Genomic DNA, 26,075 nt, shown 5'->3' on the forward strand with positions numbered 1-26,075 from the left:
TGTCTAGTCTTGATGGCCACATGACCACGGAGATGTCCTCAGACAAACGCTGCCTCTTCAGCTTTGAAACAGAGATGAGCACCAGCCCCTAGAGTTGGAAATGACTAGCACGCATATGCCGGGGAACCTTTACCTTTTACTAACTTAATCCAAGACCTACCAAGATATTTTCAGCCTGTCAATTGTCTTATCCCCCCTTCCGATAGCAACATGTTCTGTAAGGGAATAAAGTCCCTTATAAGAAGGGGGTACTGAAGAAGTGCAAACCCTGAGCGCTAAAGGGCAATTTCCTTGCACGGTCCAAAAAAAAGCATATAAGCTTGCTGATCTTTGTCCATGCCTCTTTGGGCATAATCCCCCATTGCCTCAAGGAACCCCCAAATCAATTGATCTTCCTGGAGGCTATACATTAGGCATACATTAGGCATATTAGCCAAAGAGCATTATATTTAATGAAGATTTCAGCTTTCAAATCCCAACAGATTTTAAGCTTAGAAAAGTTCCTTACCACACTTTCAAGAGTGCTGAGGGCACATTCCTTATTCTTACACATCTTCATTTCATATTTCCCCTGTACTGAGCCCATGTATTTAGGTCAATTAAATCCCTCGTGCAGCCTGTTGGGCCATAAGAGATCCACCAACCTCCCTTGCAATGTGAACACTCCTGGTCAATGACACAATGGCCTCAGCGGGTGGCTGAGATCAATTTCACACTTAGGCCTGGACAACAGAAGGAAGCATATTTGGAATAGGAATAGGAATAGGGATAGGGATAGGGATAGGGATAGAATAGAATAGAATAGAATAGAATAGAATAGAATAGAATAGAATAGAATAGAATAGAATAGAATAGAATACTTGGTTATTCCAAGAAGTGGGTCTGGACTGACTGTTTTTTTATTTGGCTTTTACTGAGTTCAACTGTCATGTATCTATTATATTTACTGTTTAATTCTTTTTTAAATTTTGTATTTCATGTTTCTTAAATTTTTTGCTGTGAGCCGCCCTGAGTCCTTACGGAGAAGGGTGGCATATACATTCAATTCAATTCAATTCACCTGGTGAGGAAGGAAAGCCTATACTATTTCAGACAAACAGTTGCCCAATCTCTTTAAAACTTCCATGTACCTATAAAAGGCACTCATGTAACACGTCCACTTGCAAGCTGTTGAGGCTCGAGAGTACAGGGTACAAAGGGAAAAAATAATCTTACCTTATCATCAGCCTTTCCAGAGTAGAAAAGGAATCAAAAAGAGGCAAACTGTAAAAACCCTGGTCCTCTATCTATGAGACACCAATCTCCCATTCATTTCTCCATCATGGCCCCTTGTTTTAAGGTAAAATTTCTAAACCTTCCATGAGTTTGAGCTTTCTCTCCATTTTCGAACTTGTTTTTTTATGCCTCTTTTTTCAAGGCAAGATAATTTGTTCAGGATTATTCTCATTTTTCCTGCCACCAGTTGCTGTTTTCAATCACTGTTAGCTGCCCAGAGGCATGAATTTGGAAAGGCAGGTGTAATGATTGAACTCACTAAATTAAAAAAAAATCAATACAAATCTTAATTTTCCTAACCCTTCACTGCCTGTTTTGTGACTCTTCCAGCCCTTTTATCTTCCCTGTCTTCAGGGCTGAGTTTGCCAACAACCACATCACACAACCTGGGCTTCAAAGAGAGGCTCCTCTTTCTTTTGAGCCTCCAGAGATTTTCTCAATATTCATAAGATCGTAGATGGTTCTTGGACACTAAAAAGTCTAGTAATTGCTGCCTGCTATAGACAGACAATGTTAGAGGGACTTTCCTTCATCGAATCATCCCAGGCCCACATGAAACATGATGATTTCCCCTACGCCCTTACAGCGTCCATCTAGCATTCCGTGCAGGGTCCACCGGAAGGCTCCTGGGGTAGCCGATTGAATGGCAGGGCAGCACTCACCTGACGCTGCTTCAGGAGGGAACCCAGCATGAAAGCTTTTACCAGGTCGAGAGAGGCGTATAGCATATACATAGAATGAATTCTACTGCTAAGCTTGTAAGCCGCCCTGAGTCTTCGGAGAAGGGCGGGATATAAATGTAATAAAAATAAATAAATAAATAAATAAATAAATAAATAAATAAATAAATAAATAAAATTTTGCAGAAGTGGTTAGAATGCAGTATTAGAGGCTACTTCTGTTAACTGCCCACAGTTTGATTCCCATGCGCTCACGTTTGATTCAACTTTCCATTCTTCTGAGGCGAGTAAAATGAGGACCCAAATTGTGGGGGGCAATAGGCTGACTTTTAAGAGTTTATAGAATATAGAAAAGCACTCTGAAGCGGTATATAAGTTTAAGTGCTATTGTGATTTTGTCTTTATAATTATAAGGAAATGTCTAAATTCAATTTAAATAAATTTATTTCAAGCTAATTGGATTCTAATTACATTTGAATAAAATTTTGGATTTAAATAAAATTAAATAGTGCATATGGTTATTCATAATACTTTTTTAAAATTCAAGTGTATTAAAGACTGAGAAAAAATACTGAAAAGGATCGGGCTATTGGCAAGAGAGAGATGCTATTTGCATTCTTTTTAAATTACTTCTTAACTCTATTTCCCCATTATTTATTTCATTAATTTAGATAAATCTCTTTGTTGTTCTTGCAGTGTCACCTCCAAATCCAGACTAATCTCTTCAAACCATGGGAGTTTTCAGCTCTTTTAGGTAGAAGAAAATTGGTATTTTCTTTAGTGCAGTTGCCTTACATTATCTTCAAAATTCCTACTCATATTTCCGGAGTTGTATTCCCTATTGAATACTGAAATGAAGCCATTTTCCTTTTTCCCCTCATGGCATTTCAACTTTATATGTACTCAAGGTTTGCCTTCCTACATTTTGTAATTCCACCTTTTCTCCAGTCACCTATGAGACACCATTCATTTCTCCATCATGGACATTTCTTGAGGTAAAATTTCTACAACTTCCATGATTTGAGCTTTCTCTCCATTTTGGAACTTGTTTACTTTTGATGCTGTTTACTTTTGATACCGTTTCTTCAGGATTATTCTCATTTTTGCTGCTGCCACTTGTCGTTTTGAACCACAGTTGGCTGCCCAGAGGCAAGAATTTGAAAAGGCAGCTGTAATAATTGAACTCACCAAATAAAAAATCAATACACATCTTAATTTCCTAACCCTTCACTTACTATTTTGTGACTTGCCAGACCCTTTATCTTCCCTCACTTCAGGACTGAGTTTGCCAAAAACCACATCACACAAGCCGGGTTTAAAAGAGAGGTACCTGTTTCTTTTGAGCCGCCACAGAGATTTTGTCAGTATTCACAAGATGGCAGATCGTTCTTAGACATTAAAAAGGGAAAGTCTAGAAAACGTTGCCTGCTGGAGACAGGCAATGTTAGAGGGACCCTTTCCTTCTACTCCAATGCCCATCATCCCAGGCCCGCATGGAACATGATGATCTCCCCTATTCACTTGCAGCGTCTATCTAGCGTTGCGTGCAGGATCCACCAGGGGGCTCCGTGGATTGCCGTTACAAAGCCCTCACCTGCCCCCGCTTCAGGAGAGAACTGAGCATGCGCTCTTCCAGCAGGTCCAGAACAGGCTGATAATGCTTCCGCCCGTTTTAGAGGGGCCTTTCTGCTCTCTCGGTCTCTCTCTCTCTCCCCCTGCTTCCTCCCCGCTGCGAGCCTTAGGCTAAAACCTTGCAAGGACTCCAAAAGGCTGCAAGGGAGCTTTGCACAGATGGAGATCAAAACCTGACTCCGGAGTTCAGTAAGTGGGGGGACGTTTCTTTCACGGGCTGGACCGTGGATGGAGACAATCAAAACTTCAGGTTGGGAGGCGTGGAAAGGGGGGAACCCGGGGACCCATGTTCCCCTGCCCCACCTGTGCATGCACGGGCCAGGGAGGAAAGAAATCAAATCTCCGGACGCGATGCGTTGCCTCCTAGAAGAAAATCAGGATCGCCGGAAAGGTCGGAGCCATTCAGGATTAGGCTAAAATTGGGGAAACTCTTTCCAGGAGATGCTTGAATGAAAATATCATGTTAAGCTGGTTTATTGATTCGGGTAGTCTGTTTGCATTGAATGGTGTTTTCTTGATTGTGATTTCTCAGGTAGCCATAGCAGTTTTGGCCAGGACTTTAATGAGGTTCTGCTGGCTAAAGTGATACTGGAAGTTCAAATATTGATTGATTTACCTATTAAATTGATTTAGAAAGCCACTCATCTCAATGGCTATTTGGGACCTGTGACACTTATGATCTGGATTGTACAGAGATTGCTTTTCACGCTGCAAGTAGCCATCAAAATTATTTGAATAAACATGAATAAGAAATCAAAAATATATTTTAAATTTATGTATCCAAACTATTTAGTCCTTGAAAGAAGTTGATCCAGAAGGTTACTGCCGATTTTTTTCCACGCAGAGATACATCACTTCCTACAAAGATTTTGCCTCTCTTCTCAGATATTGGTGGGTTCGTAAGAATTTCTTATTTGGGTTTTTATGTGTGCTCAATTGTTAAGTTGGTCAACCTGTATTTCTGGGATTTTCTTTTGTTTTCCATTTCAGATATATAAGTTGGAAATCTTTCCTGATTGTTCTTGAGTCTTAAATATGTTGTGTGAAAAGAGGGCTAAATGGCCTTTGGAGATTTTGACCAACCTCTTCTGATTAGGAAAACCTGTGCAGATCCATCAGTCATTTTGGGACTGGATTAGAGACCAGAGAGAAGATGGAAGGACAATGCCCAGCTGGAAAATGCCCTCCAGCTGTTCAGCCTCGGAGCTGTGGGAAGAATGGGGCGATTCCTGGGCAGAAGAGCCAAGAAGTGGAAGCCAACAGTTCAGAGGTCCACTGCTGTCACTTCAGAAAACTGCAGTTCCAGGAGGGGAGGGGACCCCGAGATGTTTGCAGTCAGCTTCACCGCCTTTGCTGTCAGTGGCTACAGCCAGAAATACACACAAAGGCCCAGATGCTGGACCTGGTGCTCCTGGAGCAGTTCCTGTCTGTCCTTCCCCCAGAGATCGGAAAATGGGTGCGGGAGTATGGAGCAGAGACCAGTTCCCAGGCGGTGTCCCTGGCTGAAGGATTCTTGCTGAACGTGGATGTGGAAAAGATGCAAGAAGAGTTCCAGGTGTGAGAATATAGTCTTAACAGGTCTAAAGAGGATCTCTCTGAATCTGTTAAATCTTTTATGTCAGAGTTTTCTGGAATTATTAATTCCTAAAGCAAGATGTTCTATTCTTCCAGAGGAAGTATTTGGAGCAATTCTTCCACTCTGTTTCGGGTTTCAACAATGGACATTGCTGTCTACTAGTTTGAAGATGCAGTATGATAATTCATTTCTATCTCTGTGCTCTTCCTTTGTTTCTCCTGTCCAGAAAACCTTGGAAGCTACGACTGAGTATCCCAAAGGAGGGAAAGATTCATCCAAACCCTCTCAAGAGCTGCTGTTCAGGGAGAACTTCCACAAAGGTCAAAGTCAGGACATCACGCCAGGTAACAGAAGGTCTTTCTGTTTGACGTGATATTTCAACATTTAGCTGATTCTTTAGCTGCACATCATTACGATCTCACTCTTTAACAAATCTGCTTCTGCCATTTTTCTCTGTCTCACAGAGAGCAGAAAGCTGTCCTTGGAATTTTTAGATTCACCTCCTCATTGCGGTGGAGCTGAAGGTTTGATTGAACCACTACTTCAGGTAAGGAGGAGAAACATTGGAAAAGGCTATGAATCATTGATGGATTTTATTTTATTCTAGAGTTCAATGTATAAAATTGTTTCTAAGCAATACAAATTTGACATCAGGTCATTGAATATTCATGCTCAGATTAGTCTATCCTCTCTCTTCTGAGGGGATCTTTTGTCATATGCTTTCTCCTCCTGCTTTGCCATCAGATTTCATGGACCCGACAGTTGTGAGCATTGGGCTGTTCCTTCCATCTCCCAGGGTCATTCTCACATGCCATTACAAAAAAAAATCCTTATTTTGCCTTTTGAAAAGCATCTTTGGTACAACTGTGATCTGGTGATTGAGAATCTCCATAGATATATATAATATTAAGTGGATATAAGACCCAACTGCCAATTGACCAAGAAAACTATTTTAGTTGGCTATGCTGAAAGACATTCCAAATACCACCAACTAGATCCAACGTGTTTCAGCTATATCATCAGCCAAAAGCGGTGAAATCTCACTCTGAATTCTGCAGAAGATGCCCATTTTGTTCACTGGATCTCTTCCCTTGTAGTTAGTGGAAGAAAACTATCAAATTATTCTGGGATTATGTGTTAATAAGGACACTTCTTTTCTTCTTCAGGATGTTGTGTCTTTTGAGGAAGTGGCTGTGCATTTCTCCAAGGAGGAATGGTCTCAGCTGAATCCTGCCCAAAAAGCACTTCACGGAGAAGTCATGCTGGAGAATTCCAGGAATCTGGATTCTCTGGGTAAGAATTTATTTATTTATTTATTTTATTTTATTGGATTTGTATACCGCCCTATTCCCGTAGGACTCAGGGCGGTTTACAGGTCAGTTAAAACCATGAAATACAAAAAATTAAAATCAATTAAAACAAATTAAATTCAAGCCCCAAGAGTAAATCTAAAACCTAGTTAAATTAACAACCCCACAGTCTGGACCAAACAGATCAAAGAGCCAAGTTTTCAGGTCCCGGCGAAATGAGCGAAGGTCGGGGGCAGTCCTAAGTTCCGTGGGTAGTTGGTTCCATAGGGCAGGCGCACCCACAGAGAACGCCCTTCCCCTGGGAATAACCCGCCGGCATTCATTAACCGGCAGTACCCTGAGAAGGCCCTCCCTGGGGGGGGGGCTCAGGACGATGGGAAGATGATGCCGGCAGCAGGTGTTCCCTTAGATAGTCTGGACACAAGCCATTTAGGGCTTTATAGGTCATTACCAGCACCTTGAATCTCACCCGGAAGGCAACCAGAAACTAATGTGGCTCACGGAGAAGAGGTGTTACACGGGAGTATCAGGAAGCTCCCATCAAAACTCGCGCGGCTGAATTCTGCACCAGTTGAAGCCTTCGGGTAGTCCTCAAGGGCGGCCCCATGTAGAGGGCATTGCAGTACTCTAACCGGGAGGTCACGAGCGCATGAGTGACTGTGCGTAGAGCATATCGGTCCAGATAGGGATGCAACTGGCGCACCAGGCGAATCTGGGCAAAAGCCCCCCTGCTCAGGGCTCCTATATAATTTTCCAAACTGAGCTGTGAATCCAGGACGCCCAAGTTGCGAGCCCTATCAACAGGGGGTAAAACCTCATCCCTATCTGTGCTCGGAAACATAGAGAAGTCAGGGGGTGGGAGGACCTGGATGATATTTCTGATAAAAAACATCATTGATATTCTGACTTTATTTTTTCTAAATAATAAAGCTAGCGCACGAACTCCAATATTACTTGCTCCTGCTGTTTTCCCTACAACCTTATGACATGGGCTGAGCTGAGGGAGACTGGCCCAAAGTCACCCAGCCAGCATTCATGCCTATGGCAGAACTAGTAGTCTCACATACCCAGTTTCTAGCCTGGTGCCTTAACCGTTTGACCAATCTGACTTTATGGAAGAAGGAAATTTATTGCATGAAAAATTGAAAAACTGCCTAGCCTTCTTTTTTAAATAAAGGAATTTTTTTTAAAAAAAATGCTTTCTGCTCATAAAATACAAAATATTCATTTCCATATCATAGAAGATACTAGCCAGAATCTGAGGGACATGCTGCATGCAGGGATGGTGTGGCCTCTCTTCAGCAAGGTCCTACCCACTAGGGGTTCAGTATTGACTCCTGAGCCTGGTCATTGGCTCCCCGTTGGGCGTGAGCTGCTATAAGCAGGACTGGATGAGCCCTGAGAGGGATGTTCCCTTCCAAGAGATGTGCCCACTTGTGTACAGAGTTTAACATTAGCCTAAGTTGAGGGTAGGGAGCTATTGCCATCCAGGAATTCCCCTTGGCTTTCAGAGATTTTGCTTTCCAGACAAGAGATGAGATTTTCATTGAAGTTCAGGACCGGGTGGATGTGTTGCTAACCGAGCATGATACAGTATTCGGTGCCCTTAGGGAGTACGTGGAAATATGGAATGGTCCCAGGTCAAAGATTAGATCAGGAAGAAAAGGTTTGATTTTTCTCCTATTCTTGCTACAGTTTCCATTTTTCTTTTTCAAGGCTTTAATGGGCAAGAAAATAAGAATTGCAAGGAAGAATGCCAAATGATCCATTCAAAAGAGGGGAAAGGAAAGTTTTCAGATCAGATACAGCCAAAGAGTGGTGAATCAAAGAAATCACAAAGTGGAATGAAAAAAGGCTTTCCAAGGGTCAGTTGGCTTCCTAACCATAGAAGCATTGATATGGGAGAAGAATCATATAACTCCAGGGAGAGTGGAAAGACCTATAATTATTACTCTCTTAGAAGTCATGAAAGAAATCACAAAGGAGAAAGACCTTATAAATGCATGGAGTGTGGAAAGACCTTTACTTGTAGCAGTAGTCTCAATTCCCATAAGAGGGTCCACACTGGAGAGAAGCCATATCAATGCATGGAATGTGGAAAGACTTTTACTTGTAGCACTAGGCTCAATTCCCATAAGAGGATCCACACTGGAGAGAAGCCATATCAATGCCTAGAATGTGGAAAGACCTTTACTGATTGCAGTAGTTTCAATTACCATAAAAGGATCCACACTGGAGAGAAGCCATATCAGTGCCTGGAATGTGGAAAGACCTTTACCTGTAGCAGTCATCTCAATACCCATAAGAGGATCCACACTGGAGAGAAGCCTTATCAATGCATAGAATGTGGAAAGACCTTTACTTGTAGCAGTCATCTCAATTCCCACAAGAGGATCCACACTGGAGAGAAGCCATATCAATGCCTGGAATGTGGAAAGACCTTTACTTTTAGTGCTAGCATCAATAAGCATAAGAGGATTCACACTGGAGAGAAGCCATATCAATGCCTGGAATGTGGAAAGACTTTTACTTGTAGCACTAGACTCAATTCCCATAAGAGGATCCACACTGGAGAGAAGCCATATCAATGCCTGAAATGTGGAAAGACCTTTACTGATTGCAGTAGTCTCAATTACCATAAAAGGATCCACACTGGAGAGAAGCCATATCAATGCATGGAATGTGGAAAGACCTTTACTTGTAGCAGTAGTCTCAATTACCATAAAAGGATCCACACTGGAGAGAAGCCATATCATTGCCTGGAATGTGGAAAGACCTTTACTTGTAGCATTAGTCTCAACTCCCATAAGAGAATCCACACTGGAGAAAAGCCATATCAATGCCTGGAATGTGGAAAGACGTTTACTTTTCGCACTAGCCTCAATTCCCATAAGAGGATCCATACTGGAGAGAAGCCATATCAATGCCTGAAATGTGGAAAGACCTTTACTGATTGCAGTAGTCTCAATTACCATAAGAGGGTCCACACTGGAGAGAAACCATATCAATGCATGGAATGTGGAAAGACTTTTACTTGTAGCAGTAGTCTCAATTACCATAAAAGGATCCACACTGGAGAGAAGCCATATCAATGCCTGGAATGTGGAAAGACCTTTACTTGTAGCAGTAGTCTCAATTACCATAGAAGGATCCACACTGGAGAGAAGCTATATCAATGCCTGGAATGTGGAAAAACCTTTACTTGTAGCATTAGCCTCAATTTCCATAAGAGGATCCACACTGGAGAGAAGCCATATCAATGCCTGTAATGTGGAAAGACTTTTACTTGTAGCACTAGGCTCAATTCCCATAAGAGGATCCACACTGGAGAAAAGCTATATCAATGCCTGGAATGTGGAAAGACCTTCTCTTATAATTACTCTCTTACAATCCATCATAGGATTCCCAAAGGAAAAAGACCTTATAAATGCATGGAGTGTGGTAAGAGCTTTACTCGTACCGATCATCTTAATTCCCATAAGATGTCATACACGGGAGAGAAGTCATATCATTGTATGAACTGTGGAAAGACCTTTACTTATAGCAGTAGTCTTAATACCCACAAGGCAGTCCACATAAGAGAGATGCCATATAAATGTGTGGAATGTGGGAAAGGTTTTAGGTGGAATTGTGCTCTTATATCCCACAAAAGAATCCACACAAGAGAGAAGCCCTATCAATGCATGAAGTGTGGGAAGAGCTTTTCCTGGAGTTCCACTCTTTCTTGGCATAGAAGGATTCATACACAGGAGAAACTATATCAATAAAGGTAGTGTGAGAAGAGCTTTGAAATGAAAATTTTAAAACTTCACAGGTTTCCTTTTTTGGATACAAAATGGATTTCTTTCACAATGCTTTCTGCTGATAAAATACAAAATAATCATTTCCATGCCACAGATGATATTAACAGGAATCTGAGGGGAGAGTTGCATACAGGAATGGTATGGCCTCTCTCCTTCGCCCTCAAGAATGGGCCTCTTACGGCAGCCTCGGTAAAATGTTCTCTGATAGTTTTTGGGGTTTTTATTCTCTGATTCACTTTGTGTTTCATATTCAAGAGACTAACTGTTAAGCATCAAGCAATATTTTTTTAACGGGCAGTTTTCTGTGGCTATCCCCCATGCACATACATCTTTATAAATGCAGAGGAGATTGTCATCAAGGAAGTGGCAGCTGTCTCTAAACAATGGAAAAACAAAAACAAAAGGAGGAGACAGCAGCGAAGAAGGGGTAAGTGAGCTGAGATTTTGAATAAACTAAGCAAAAATGGAATAAAACCTCTTCCTTCACTCTTTTGCTAATAAGATGGATGAAAGACTTCATTTAAACATATCCAACTCATTTTTACTACTCAGCCACCCTCGGCTTTTCTGTAACCTGGCTAAATGAACCAATTGATGATATTAGCTTGCATTTCCCAGGATTTCAGATACAGAGGGTAGACAGAATTGCAGAAACCTCCAATAAAAATGGAAGGGCATCTCTGCTTTAATAACTACAACCAATGGTGTAAAAATGAAACAACACTAAACAAATCCTGTTGTGTGAACTTAAGAGACATTAATTATCAATTGTAAACCATTTTATTCTCCATGAGAGTTTTCGTCATTCGTTCCATTTGCAATGTATATTCCTCCAAAGCTTGAATAAACAATGCATTACAAACTCTGGCTGACTTGATTATGTGGGCTGAAGACAGATACACAGATTGGCTCCACATTGTGTTACATTTCAAGAGTGCTAACTTAATCCAGAGACGCTGTGGTTCAGTGGGTTTGGACGCTGAGCTTGTTGATCAAAAGGTCGGCAGTTTGGTGGGTCGAATCCCGAGTGCCGCATAACAGAGTGAACGCCTGTTACTCGTCTTAGCTTCTGCCAACCTAGCAGTTCAAAAGCACGTAAAAATGCAAGTAGAAAAATAGGGATCACTACGGTGGGAAGGTAACAGCGTTCCGTGCGCCTTTGGTGTTTAGTATTGACGGCCACATGACCATGGAGATGTCCTCAGACAAGCGCTGCCTCTTCGGCTTTGAAACAGAGATGAGCACCGGCCCCTAGAGTTGGAAATGACTAGCATGCATATGCTGGGGAACCTTTACCTTTTACTAACTTAATCCAAGACCAACCAAGATATTTTCAGCCTGTCAATTGTCTTATCCCCCCTTCCGATAGCAACATGTTCTGTAAGGGAATAAAGTCCCTTATAAGAAGGGGGTACTGAAGAAGTGCAAACCCTGAGCGCTAAAGGGCAATTTCCTTCCACGGTCCAAAAAAAGCATATAAGCTTGCTGATCTTTGTCCATGCCTCTTTGGGCATAATCCCCCATTGCCTCAAGGACCCCCCAAATCAATTGATCTTCCTGGAGGCTATACATTAGGCATACATTAGGCATATTAGCCAAAGAGCATTGTATTTAATGAAGATTTCAGCTTTCAAATCCCAAGAGATTTTAAGCTTAGAAAAGTTCCTTACCACACTTTCAAAAATGCTGAGGGCACGTTCCTTATTCTTACTCATCTTCATTTCATATTTCCCCTGTACTGAGCCCATGTATTTAGGTCAATTAAATCCCTCGTGCAGCCTGTTGGGCCACAAGAGATCCACTGACCTCCCTGTTGTGATTCAGGGTCAGCCTGTGGGTTCGGCAGTTGGGTCAGACGATTCAGAGGAGGAGGAGGAGGAGGGGTTTGGAGAGCCTGCGGGGGACAGTTCTGAGGCTTTGCAGAGCTCTCAGCCAGGCCCCTCTCATCTGGTTACTACTCAGACCCAGCTGTGTGAGCCTGACAGCGTGGATGAAGATGACCCACAGCTGGCCCTGTTCAAGGACGCCCAACGCAGGAGGCAGTCAATCAGGAGTAAACAGAGGAAGGCAATGGGGCACCTCGGAAGGAGGCAAAAGGAAGCCACGCCTTGAACTGTTTAAAAGGGGAATGTGTGGGAGGGCTGGTTGCTGAAGGCAACCATTTGAGCAACTTCTGTTTTTGTGGTTCGTATTTGCTCAGTTTGCTCTGTTTTGGATCTGTTTTGTCTAAATAAATTTGGCGGGCTCACTTCCAGCCTTTTGCCTTTTGTAAAGGGGTTGTCCCTGACTTTTCTGCAGGGCCGGTAGTAGGCTGGAACAGAACAGTGTGCCTTCAGCCTCCCACCCCTTATTATTATGGAGCAGCTACATGCTGAGAATGCCCAACTCACCCAGCAACTTGCTTTGTTGGCAGCTCAGGTGGCTCAATTGCAAGCTCAGGTCCATGCTGCACTCCCACCATCACCACCACCCAGGAGAAAATGCCAAGTTGCGATGCCGGATAAATTTAATGGCAATCCAGAACTGTTTCCTGCTTTCCTGGGACAATGCCAGCTCTTTATCAGCGTGAGAGCAGCTGATTTCCCCACTGACCGGGATAAGGTGGTCTTTGTGTTAAGCCTTCTTTCTGGTGATGCAGCTCGTTGGGGCACACCTCTGCTGGCTCAACCTAGTCCATTGTTAGACAACTTTGTGGGGTTTTGTGATCATATGCGTCTGATGTATGAGGACCCTATAAAGACGCAGACTGCTACTCGACGTTTGAAAGCTCTGAGGCAGGGTCAACGCCCCCTACAGGGCTATATCAGCGATTTTTGGCTGCTTAGCCAGGATTCCGCCTGGAACGAGGCTGCGCTTGTGGATGCCTTCCAGGATGGATTGTCGGAGGAGATGTTGGATGAGCTGGCCCATGTGGATATTCCCCCAGACCTCAATGGGCTGATCCATCTATGCCTGCAGATCGACGGTCGGTTGCAGAAGCGAAGGTGTCGCCGTGCCACCCCACAGACCCCTGCAGCCCCTGTTGTGTGTGAGACCCCAGTTGCAAGGGAGGAGCCAATGGAGCTGGGTGCCATCAGATCTCGTCTATCGGTGACTGAAATAAACAGACGAAGATCGGGGGGGTTGTGTTTTTACTGTGGGGACCCTGGGCATTTGGCTGCTTTTTGCCCAAAGAAGCGATAACGGGCATCAGTGACTGAGTCTGCCCCGAGACAGTCCCCTACTTTTCTGTTGGGAAACACCCCGAGCCTGATCTAGACGGTGTGATAGGTCGGGCGTCCCACAACAACACTGAGCGATGTCTTTCCGATGCTGCCTGTGGACCTCCACGGCATCTGATATTGGAGGCACGTCTGATCCTTCCTGGCAAGCCAAAGGGGATTCCAGTCCATGCCTTAATTGATTCTGGGGCCACCACAAATTTTATGGACTCAGCATTTGTGGCCAAATGGGCTGTTCCCGAGTGACCGGTGGACCCGTCCATGTTAGTGGAGACTATCGATGGTTGAGTGCTCCTGTCTGGGCCAATTATGGCCGCCACGCAACCATTATGTATGGCCATCAGTTCCCATGTGGAGGCCATCCAGTTTTATATCACCTCATATCTGCATTTCCCCGTGGTCTTCGGACTGGCGTGGCTCCGGGCGCATGACCCACAGATCTATTGGTCACAGAACTTGGTCACCTTCCCAAGCTTGCAGTGCGTGGACCACACCCGCCATATCTGTGCCGGTCAGGTGGAGGGTTCCCCAGGGGTTTCCTAGCCTCCCGAACTGTCCGACTGCTGATGTGTTCAGCGAGACAGTGGCAGATCAATTACCCCCACACAGGCCCTATGACTGCCCCATTGATTTAGTCCCTGATGTGCCTCTCCCAGTGGGGCGTTTGTACTCCATGTCAGACTTTCTGGAGAAGAATTTGGCTTGCGGTTTCATCTGGCCCTCGTCCTTGCCAGTGTCTGCACCCGTGCTCTTCGTTAAAAAGAAGTTTGGTGAATTGCGGCTTTGCTGCGATTATAGGAAACTCAACGCCATCACGGTGTGCAATCGTTACCCACTATCCCTCATCCCCGAACTCTTGGACTGACTCCGGGAGGCTAAGATCTTCACAAAACTGGACTAGCGTGGAGCTTACAACCTTGTCAGGGTTTGGTCGGGTGATGAGTGGAAGACGGTGTTTGGTACTCGTTACGGACACTTTGAGTACATGGTGATGCCGTTTGGCCTGACCAACACCCCCGCTGTGTTTCAGCATTTCATGAACGATATTTTCCGAGATTTGCTAGATCTGTTTGTCCTGATCTACTTGGACGACATCCTGATCAACTCCCCGTCGCGAGAGGTGCACCATCAGCATCTCCGTCAGGTCCTGCAGCGACTCTGAGAACATCAGCTGTTTGCCAAATTGGAGAAGTGCTAGTTCTACCGGGTGACCATCGATTTGCTGGGTCACCGCATTTCTCCTGAGGGCATCGCCATGGAGCCGAGTAAGGTTGAGTTTTTGCAGAGTTGGCAACCCCCATGTCGTGTGAAGGATGTTCAGCGACTTCTTGGGTTCGCCAACTATTACCGAGCTTTCATCCCTGGGTTCGCTGCCTTGACAGCCCCCCTCACCCGGCTCCTGCAGAAGAAGACTCGGTTTCAGTGGAACGCTCCACAACAACGGGCTTTCCAGACTTTGAAGGAAGCCTTCATGAAGGAGCCCAACTTGAAGCAACGACGCCCAGCAGTACCCTCTTCCCTTGCTCGTACCATTCATGTAAACTGAATCCTTCGAAGCGCAATTATACAATCTGGGAGAAGGAGCTGCTGGCCATCAAAGTGGCGTTCGAGGCCTGGAGGCATCATCTGGAGGGAGCACGGCATCAAATTGAGGTCCGGACGGACCATAAGAATTTGGAAAGCCTGCAGACTGCTTGGAATTTGAACCAACGCCAAATCCGGTGGTCTCTTTTCTTTGCGAGGTTCAACTTCCGAGTTAAGTACATACCTAGCAGGCACAATCAAAGAGCGGATGCTCTGTCCAGGAAGCCCGAATATTCCCGAGTGGAAGACAAGCTTCTGCCCAGGACAGTGATCGAGTCTTTTGCTGCGGTGCGGGAGCCAGTTGATATACAGGCTCGGTGTTGTGATTCAGGGTTAGCCTGTGGGTTCGGCAGTTGGGTCGGACGATTCAGAGGAGGAGGAGGGGTTTGGAGAGCCTGCAGAGGATAGTTCTGAGGCATTGCAAAGCTCTCAGCCAGGCCCCTCCCATCTGGTTACTACTAAGACCCAGCTGTGTGAGCCTGACAGCGTGGATGAAGATGACCCACAGCTGGCCCTGTTCAAGGACGCCCGACACAGGAGGCAGTCAATCAGGAGTAAACAGAGGAAGGCAATGGGGCACCTCGGAAGGAGGCAAAAGGAAGCCACGCCTTGAACTGTTTAAAAGGGGAATGTGTGGGAGGGCTGGTTGCTGAAGGCAACCATTTGAGCAGCTTCTGTTTTTGTGGTTCGTATTTTGTTTTGCTCAGTTTGCTCTGTTTTGGATCTGTTTTGTGTAAATAAATTTGGCGGGCTCACTTCCAGCCTTTTGCCTTTTGTAAAGGGGTTGTCCCTGACTTTTCTGCAGGGCCGGTAGTAGGCTGGAACAGAACACTTGGATCCGAGAGGCACAGCAGCAGGATGTGTTGGTGGCTCAGCGGAAGGAGGAGGTGGGGCCAGATTCTCCTTGGACGGTCACGGGTGGACTCTTGTATTATTGTGACGGGTTTTGCGTTACAGGAGGGCCACTCAGGGGACTCATCCTCAGCCAGTGTCACGATAACCCGGCGGCGGGGCATTTTGGCCTGTTCAAGACCCTGAACCTGGTCTCCCGTACCTTCTGGTGGCCCCAAATCCGACATGACGTCCAGTCCTATGTCACTTCTTGTATCCCATGCAGACAGGCCAAGTCAGCGACAGGGGCCCCGCCTGGATTACTGCAGCCCTTGCCGACACCCAAAAGACCCTGGGGGGCTGTGTCCATGGACTTTCTGACAGATTTACCTCCATCCTCTGGTTTTAAGACAGTGTATGTGGTGGTGGACATGCTGACCAAGATGGCACATTTCATCCCCTGTCTTGGCTTACCGTCAGCCTACGCCACTAGTCATATGTTCATTCAGCAGGTGTTTCGGCTGCGCGGCCTCCCTGTTAGAGTCGTCTCTGATAGAGGGGCCCAGTTACAGCCCATTTCTGGGAGGACTTGATGCATGCGTTGGATATCAAGATTTGCCTCTTTTCCGCGCATCATCCTCAAACTGACGGGGGAACCGAGAAGGTCATCGGTATTCTGGAACAATATCTGCGCTGCTACGTCAATCTGCAGCAAAACAATTGGGTGGACTATCTGGCCATAGCTGAGTTTGCATTCAACAATTCGCAGCACACCTCCACACAGATGACACCGTTCTTGGCCAATGTGGGATATCACCCCTGGTTTTTCCCCCTTTCTCCCGTGGACTCACCGGAGCCAGCAGCGAACGACTACATGGCAGAGTTACAGGCGATCCATCGATTGGTGTGACGTCAGTTAGAGAAGGCCAAGGCTGATTACAAAAGGTTTGCTGATTGGTCAAGGTGGGATAAGCCTCCACTATCAGTGGGAGATCGGGTCTGGTTGTCCACCAGGAACCTACCGTCAACACGGCCGGTGAGAAAGTTAGATCACCGATACTTAGGACCGTTCCCAATCGAGGCTGTCATCAATCCAGTCGCCTATCACTTAACTCTGCCACGTTCCCTGCGCGTGCATCCAGTCTTTCATCGGTCTCTGTTGGTCCCCGAGCAACTGGCCTGTCCACTCTGCCGAGCGGAACCTCCCCCATCAGGACATCGTGATGGAGACAGCACCCCCGAGTACGAGGTCGCCAGAATCATGGACTCCCATTAGCTGAAAGGTCGTTTCCAGTACCTGATTGAATGGAAAGGCTACGGACCAGAGGAGTTCGCCTGGGAGTACACGACCACCGTTCATGCTCCTGCTTTGGTGTCTGCTTTTCATGAACAATTTCCATCCCGACCGCATCCGGATCAGCAGACCCGAGGGAAGGGCCCTGCGGTGCAGGATAGTGTTGTGATTCAGGGTCAGCCTGTGGGTTCGGCAGTTGGGTCGGACAATTCAGAGGAAGAGGAGGAGGAGGGGTTTGGAGAGCCTGCAGAGGACAGTTCTGAGGCTTCGCAGAGCTCTCAGCCAGGCCCCTCCCATCTGGTTACTACTCAGACCCAGCTGTGTGAGCCTGACAGCGTGGATGAAGATGACCCACAGCTGGCCCTGTTCAAGGATGCCCGACGCAGGAGGCAGTCAATCAGGAGTAAACAGAGGAAGGCAATGGGGCACCTCGGAAGGAGGCAAAGGGAAGCCACGCCTTGAACTGTTTAAAAGGGGAATATGTGGGAGGGCTGGTTGCTGAAGGCAACCGTTTGAGCAGCTTCTGTTTTTGTGGTTTGTATTTTGTTTTGCTCAGTTTGCTCTGTTTTGGGTCTGTTTTGTGTAAATAAATTTGGCGGGCTCACTTCCAGCCTTTTGCCTTTTGTAAAGGGGTTGTCCCTGACTTTTCTGCAGGGCTGGTAGTAGGCTGGAACAGAACACTCCCTTGCAATGTGAACATTCCTGGTCAGTGACACAATGGCCTAGCAAGGAGCCGTGGGTGGCTGAGATCAATTTCACACTTAGGCCTGGACAACAGAAGGAAGCATATTGGGAATAGGAATAGGAATAGGAATAGAAACAATAGAAATAGAAATAGAAATAGAAATAGAAATAGAATAGAATAGAATACTTGGTTATTCCAACAAGTGGCTCTGGACTGGCTATGTTTTTTAAATTTGGCTTTTACTGAGTTCAATTGTCATGTATCTATTATATTTACTGTTTAATTTTTTTTTTAATTTTGTATTTCATGTTTCTTAAATTTTTTGCTGTGAGCCGCCCTGAGTCCTTAGGGAGAAGGGTAGCATATAAATTCAATAAATTCAATTCAATTCAACCACCTGGTGAGGAAGGAAAGCCTATACTATTTCAGACACAGTTGTCCAATGTCTAAAACTTCCATGTACCTATAAAAGGCGCTCATGTAACACATCCACTTGCAAACTGTTGAGGCTCGAGAGTACAGGGTTCATCGGTGTTGGCAGGGTTCATCGGTGTTGGCAGGGGGGCAGAGGTCGACCTCGAGGCCTCTTGCTTGTGGAGTTCCTCAGGGGTCGGTCCTCTCGCCTCTCCTGTTCAACATCTACATGAAGGTTTTGGAGTTGGGTATCATCAGTACGCTGATGATACCCAGCTTTTTATTTCGACCCCAAACCACCCCAGTGATGCCCTCGACATGATGTCCCGTTGCCTGGAAGCGGTTTGGGTCTGGATGGGGAGGAACAGACTCCAACTCAACCCCGACAAGACTGAGTGACTGTGCATACCGGCATCCCGGGATATTCAGAATATTCCATCTCTTTCTATGGGGGGTGAGCTATTACCCCCCGTAGATAGGGCTCGCAACTTGGGAGTCCTCCTAGATTCACGGCTTACTTTGGAAGACCACATAGTGGCCGTGACTAGGGGGGGGGCCTTCGCCCAGGTTCGCCTGGTGCGCCAGTTGCAGCCCTATCTAGACTGAGATGCCCTTTGTACGGTCACTCATACGCTCGTGACCTCTCGTTTGGACTACTGCAATGCTCTCTACATGGGGCTGCCCTTGAGGACCACTCGGAGGCTCCAACTGGTACAGAATGCAGCCGCAAGAGTTGTGTTGGGAGTTTCCCGATACTCCCATGTTACACCTCTGCTCCGTGAGCTGCATTGGCTCCGAGTTGTCTTCCGGGTGAGATTCAAGGTACTGGTAATGGTGTTCAAGGCCCTACATGGCATGGGCCCGGAGTACCTCATGGATCACCTGCTGCCGGCATCAACTTCCCTCTGCCCTGTGCGTTCCCACAGAGAGGGCCTCCTCAGGGTGCCACCGGTCAGAGAATGTCATCTGCTGGCCCCCAGGGGGAGGTCCTTCTCTGTGGGTGCCCCGGATTTATGGAATCGGTTGCCGGTCGAGCTCCGGATGGCGCCCGACCTTCGCTCCTTCCGACGCGATCTGAAGACCCACTTATTCGAACAAGCCAGCCTGGCCTGATGGGGGAAGGATTTTACTGTTGTTTTTAATATATCTATTGTTTTAGCTGGGCATTGTGTTTAATTCTTTTTAACTTTTGTATCTTTGTATTTTTATATGTTTGCCCTGTTCACCGCCCTGAGTCCTTCGGGAGAAGGGTGGTATATAAATAAAATTATTATTAATTATTATTATTATTATTATTATTATTATTATTATTATTATTATTATTATTATTATTATTATTATTATTATTATTATTATTATTATTATTATTATTATTATTATTATTATTATTATTTATTATTATTATTTATTATCCCCCTTGCTTTCTAAACACCCCCAGATGCAGAAGGTTAGGTGCAGCTGAGGCCAACCAACCCTAATCCAGCCCTGGTCAATGGTAGGATATAAGTCAGGGAGACAATCACTCCCATGAACCACACAAGTCACTCAAACCACATCCTAAGGGGAAAGAGAAAAAATAATCTTACCTTGTCATCAGCCTTTCCAGAGTAGAAAAGGAATCAAAAAGAGGCAAACAACTAAAACCCTGTTCCTCTATGTATGAGACACCAATCTCCCATTCATTTCTCCATCATGGCCCCTTGTTTTGAGGTAAAATTTCTAAACCTTCCATGAGTTTGAGCTTTCTCTCCATTTTCGAACTTGTTTTCTTTTGATGCCTCTTTTTTCAGGCAAGATAATTTGTTCAGGATTATTCTCATTTTTCCTGACACCAGTTGCTGTTTTCAACCACTGTTAGCTGCCCAGAGGCATGAATTTGGAAAGGCAGGTGTAATGATTGAACTCACTAAATTTTAAAAAAATCAATACAAATCTTAATTTTCCTAACCCTTCACTCCCTGTTTTGTGACTCTTCCAGCCCTTTTATCTTCCCTGTCTTCAGGGCTGAGTTTGCCAACAACCACATCACACAACCTGGGCTTCAAAGAGAGGCTCCTCTTTCTTTTGAGCCTCCACAGAGATTTTCTCAATATTCATAAGATCGTAGATGGTTCTTGGACACTAAAAAAGTCTAGTAATTGCTGCCTGCTGTAGACAGACAATGTTAGAGGGACTTTCCTTCATCGAATCATCCCAGGCCCACATGGAACATGATGACTTCCCCTACGCCCTTACAGCGTCCATCTAGCATTCCGCGCAGGGTCCACCGGAAGGCTTCTGGGGTAGCCGATTGAATGGCAGGGCAGCACTCACCTGACGCCGCTTCAGGAGGGAACCCAGCATGAAAGCTTTTACCAGGTCGAGAGAGGCGCATAGCATTTTGCAGAAAAGGCTGAAAGTGCTTCCGCCCTTCCTACAGAGTCCAATTCTGGTTTCCCTCATCCACCCCCCTCGCTGCGAGCCTTAGGCTGAGCTTTCCCAGGAGTCCAAGAGGCTGGAAGGGAGACTTGCACGGATGGAGATCAAAACCTGACTCCGGAGTTTGGTAAGTGGGCTGGACCATGCATGCAGACATGTAAAACTTCATCAGGTTTGGAATCATGGAAATGGGGGAGTTTGGGGTCTCATGTTCACCTGCGGCCCTCCTGTTCATGCACTGGCCAGGCAGAGAAGAAATCAAAGCTCCAGACGTGCTGCACTGCCTCCAGGAAGAAAATCAGGATCTTGCTAAGTACAAATAGTCAAAGGCCTTCTCTGCATGTAGAAATTATTATCAATGTATCATGTGTGAAAAGAGTTTCAGGACAATGAATTCGTCTCACAAAAGAAACTAGAACGAGAAGCCATGAAATCCATGTTCAAATATTTTGAAGCATGTTGAAGCATTACAGTCATGGTGGCACAGTGGTTAGAATGCAGTATTAGAGGCTACTTCTGTTAACAGCCCACAGTTTGATTCCCATGTGCTCACGTTTGATTCAACTTTACATTCTTCTGAGGCCAGTAAAATGAGGACCCAAATTGTGGGGGGCAATAGGCTGACTTTTAAGAGTTTATAGAATATAGAAAAGCACTCTGAAGCGGTATATAAGTTTAAATGCTATTGTGATTTTGTCTTTATAATTATAAGGAAATGTCTAAATTCAATTTAAATAAATTTATTTAAAGTTAATTGGATTCTAATTACATTTGAATAAAATTTTGGATTTAAATAAAATTAAATAGTTCATATGGTTATTCATAATACTTTTTTAAAATTCAAGTGTATTAAAGACTGAGAAAAAAATGCTGAAAAGGATCAGGCTATTGGCAAGAGAGATGCTATTTGCATTCTTTTTAAATTACTTCTTAACTCTATTTCCCCATTGCTTATTTCATTAATTTAGATAAATCTTTGTTGTTCTTGCACTGCCACTGCTAAACCCAGACTAATCTCTTCAAACCATGGGAGTTTTCAGCTCTTTTATGTAGAAGAAAATTGGTATTTTCTTTAGTGCAGTTGCCTTACATTATCTTCAAAATTCCTACTCATATTTCCGGAGCTGTATTCCCTATTGAGTACTGAAATGAAGCCATTTTCCTTTTTCCCCTCATGGCATTTCAACTTTATATGTACTCCTCAAGTTTTGCCTTCCTACATTTTGTAATTCCACCTTTTCTCCAGTCACCTATGAGACACCATTCATTTCTCCATCATGGACATTTCTTTTGAGGTAAAATTTCTACAACTTCCATGATTTGAGCTTTCTCTCCATTTTGGAACTTGTTTACTTTTGATGCTGTTTACTTTTGATACCGTTTCTTCAGAATTATTCTCATTTTTCCTGCTGCCACTTGCCGTTTTGAACCACAGTTGGCCGCCCAGAGCCAAGAATTTGAAAAGGCAGCTGTAATAATTGAACTCGCCAAATAAAAAATCAATACACATCTTAATTTCCTAACCCTTCGCTTACTATTTTGTGACTTGCCAGGCCCTTTATCTTCCCTCACTTCAGGATTGAGTTTGCCAAAAACCACATCACACAAGCCGGGTTTAAAAGAGAGGTACCTGTTTCTTTTGAGCCGCCACAGAGATTTTGTCAGTATTCACAAGATGGCAGATCGTTCTTAGACATTAAAAAGGGAAAGTCTAGAAAACGTTGCCTGCTGGAGACAGGCAATGTTAGAGGGACCCTTTCCTTCTACTCCAATGCCCATCATCCCAGGCCCGCATGGAACATACTGATCTCCCCTATTCACTTGCAGCGTCTATCTAGCGTTGCGTGCAGGATCCACCAGGGGGCTCCGTGGATTGCCGTTACAAAGCCCTCACCTGCCCCCCCGCTTCAGGAAAGAACTGAGCATGCGCTCTTCCAGCAGGTCCAGAACAGGCTGATAATGCTTCCGCCCGTTTTAGAGGGGCCTTTCTGCTCTCTCGGTCTCTCTCTCCCCCTGCCTCCTCCCCGCTGCGAGCCTTAGGCTAAGCTCTGGCAGGACTCCAAAAGGCTGCGAGGGAGCTTTGCACGGATGGAGATCAAAACCTGACTCCGGAGTTCAGTAAGTGGGGGGACGTTTCTTTCACGGGCTGGACCGTGGATGGAGACAATCAAAACTTCAGGTTGGGAGGCGTGGAAAGGGGGGAACCCGGGGACCCATGTTCCCATGCCCCACCTGTGCATGCACGGGCCAGGGAGGAAAGAAATCAAATCTCCGGACGCGATGCGTTGCCTCCTGGAAGAAAATCAGGATCGCCGGAAAGGTCGGAGCTATTCAGGATTAGGCTAAAATTGGGGAAACTCTGTCCAGGAGATGCTTGAATGAAAATATCATGTTAAGGTGGTTTATTGATTCGGGTAGTCTGTTTGCATTGAATGGTGTTTTCTTGATTGTGATTTCTCAGGTAGCCATAGCAGTTTTGGCCAGGACTTTAATGAGGTTCTGCTGGCTAAAGTGATACTGGAAGTTCAAATATTGATTGATTTACCTATTAAATTGATTTAGAAAGCCACTCATCTCAATGGCTATTTGGGACCTGTGACACTTATGATCTGGATTGTACAGAGATTGCTTTTCACGCTGCAAGTAGCCATCAAAATTATTTGAATAAACATGAATAAGAAATCAAAAATATATTTTAAATTTATGTATCCAAACTATTTAGTCCTTGAAAGAAGTTGATCCAGAAGGTTACTGCCGATTTTTTTCCACGCAGAGATACATCACTTCCTACAAAGATTTTGCCTCTCTTCTCAGATATTGGTGGGTTCGTAAGAATTTCTTATTTGGGTTTTTATGTGTGCTCAATTGTTAAGTTGGTCAACCTGTATTTCTGGGATTTTCTTTTGTTTTCCATTTCAGATATATAAGTTGGAAATCTTTCCTGATTGTTCTTGAGTCTTAAATATGTTGTGTGAAAAGAGGGCTAAATGGCCTTTGGAGATTTTGACCAACCTCTTCTGATTAGGAAAACCTGTGCAGATCCATCAGTCATTTTGGGACTGGATTAGAGACCAGAGAGAAGATGGAGGGACAATGCCCAGCTGGAAAAAGCCCTCCAACTGTTCAGCCTTGGAGCTGTGGGAAGAATGGGGCAATTCCTCGGCAGAAGAGTCAAGAAGTGGAAGCCAACAGTTCAGAGGTCCACTGCTGTCACTTCAGAAAAGTGCAGTTCCAGGAGGGGAGGGGACCCCGAGATGTTTGCAGTCAGCTTCACCGCCTTTGCTGTCAGTGGCTGCAGCCAGAAATACACACAAAGGCCCAGATGCTGGACCTGGTGCTCCTGGAGCAGTTCCTGTCTGTCCTTCCCCCAGAGATCGGAAAATGGGTGCGGGAGTGTGGAGCAGAGACCAGTTCCCAGGCGGTGGCCCTGGCTGAAGGATTCTTGCTGAACGTGGATGTGGAAAAGATGCAAGAAGAGTTCCAGGTGTGAGAATATAGTCTTAACAGGTCTAAAGAGGATCTCTCTGAATCTGTTAAATCTTTTATGTCAGAGTTTTCTGGAATTATTAATTCCTAAAGCAAGATGTTCTATTCTTCCAGAGGAAGTATTTGGAGCAATTCTTCCACTCTGTTTCGGGTTTCAACAATGACATTGGTGTCTACTAGTTTGAAGATGCAGTATGATAATTCATTTCTATCTCTGTGCTCTTCCTTTGTTTCTCCTGTCCAGAAAACCTTGGAAGCTATGACTGAGTATCCCAAAGGAGGGAAAGATTCATCCAAACCCTCTCAAGAGCTGCTGTTCAGGGAGAATTTCCAGAAAGGTCAAAGTCAGGACATCACGCCAGGTAACAGAAGGTCTTTCTGTTTTACGCGATATTTCAACATTTAGCTGATTCTTTAGCTGCACATCATTACGATCTCACTCTTTAACAAATCTGCTTCTGCCATTTTTCTCTGTCTCACAGAGAGCAGAAAGCTGTCCTTGGAATTTTTAGATTCACCTCCTCATTGTGGTGGAGCTGAAGGTTTGATTGAACCACTACTTCAGGTAAGGAGGAGAAACATTGGAAAAGGCTATGAATCATTGATGGATTTTATTTTATTCTAGAGTTCAATGTATAAAATTGTTTCTAAGCAATACAAATTTGACATCAGGTCATTGAATATTCATGCTCAGATTAGTCTATCCTCTCTCTTCTGAGGGGATCTTTTGTCATATGCTTTCTCCTCCTGCTTTGCCATCAGATTTCATGGACCCGACAGTTGTGAGCATTGGGCTGTTCCTTCCATCTCCCAGGGTCATTCTCACATGCCATTACAAAAAAGAAATCCTTATTTTGCCTTTTGAAAAGCATCTTTGGGACAACTTTGATCTGGTGATTGAGAATCTCCATAGATATATATAATATTAAGTGGATATAAGACCCAACTGCCAATTGACCAAGAAAACTATTTTAGTTGGCTATGCTGAAAGACATTCCAAATACCACCAACTAGATCCAACGTGTTTCAGCTATGTCATCAGCCAAAAGCAGTGAAATCTCACTCTGAATTCTGCAGAAGATGCCCATTTTGTTCACTGGATCTCTTCCCTTGTAGTTAGTGGAAGAAAACTATCAAATTATTCTGGGATTATGTGTTAATAAGGACACTTCTTTTCTTCTTCAGGATGTTGTATCTTTTGAGGAAGTGGCTGTGCATTTCTCCAAGGAGGAATGGTCTCAGCTGAATCCTGCCCAAAAAGCACTTCACAGAGAAGTCATGCTGGAGAATTCCAGGAATCTGGATTCTCTGGGTAAGAATTTATTTATTTATTTATTTATTTTATTGGATTTGTATACCGCCCTATTCCCGTAGGACTCAGGGCGGTTTACAGGTCAGTTAAAACCATGAAATACAAAAAATTAAAATCAATTAAAACAAATTAAATTCAAGCCCCAAGAGTAAATCTAAAACCTAGTTAAATTAACAGCCCCACAGTCTGGACCAAACAGATCAAAGAGCCAAGTTTTCAGGTCCCGGCGAAATGAGCGAAGGTCGGGGGCAGTCCTACGTTCCGTGGGTAGTTGGTTCCATAGGGCAGGCGCACCCACAGAGAACGCCCTTCCCCTGGGAATAACCCGCCAGCATTCATTAACCGGCAGTACCCTGAGAAGGCCCTCCCTGTGGGGGGGGCACAGGACGATGGGAAGATGATGCCGGCAGCAGGTGTTCCCTTAGATAGTCTGGACCCAAGCCATTTAGGGCTTTATATGTCATTACCAGCACCTTGAATCTCACCCGGAGGGCAACCGGAAACTAATGTAGCTCACGGAGAAGAGGTGTTACACGGGAGTATCAGGAAGCTCC

The 26,075-nt window shown here is 44.8% G+C and overlaps 2 protein-coding genes across 2 annotated transcripts in view; both read left to right on the top strand.

The window, feature by feature from the left end:
* The window catches only part of LOC308662631 (uncharacterized protein), a 54,118-nt gene that overhangs the window by 6,562 nt on the left and 21,481 nt on the right, over positions 1-26,075 (top strand). The window lies entirely within an intron of this gene.
* Positions 4,723-14,659, top strand: LOC308663007 (putative zinc finger protein 75C; the record flags this gene model as incomplete). The annotated part of the gene is made up of 7 exons (XM_081319151.1): positions 4,723-5,142; positions 5,390-5,507; positions 5,628-5,710; positions 6,330-6,456; positions 8,190-8,753; positions 10,371-10,465; positions 14,528-14,659. Exons 1-7 carry the CDS (start codon positions 4,741-4,743, stop codon positions 14,657-14,659), a joined length of 1,521 nt encoding a protein of 506 aa, XP_081175277.1. The 5' UTR covers positions 4,723-4,740.

The sequence above is a fragment of the Vipera berus genome (assembly GCF_964194415.1).
Source record: "Vipera berus genome assembly, chromosome: 2".
In the NCBI taxonomy this organism is placed as follows: Eukaryota; Metazoa; Chordata; class Lepidosauria; order Squamata; family Viperidae; genus Vipera; species Vipera berus.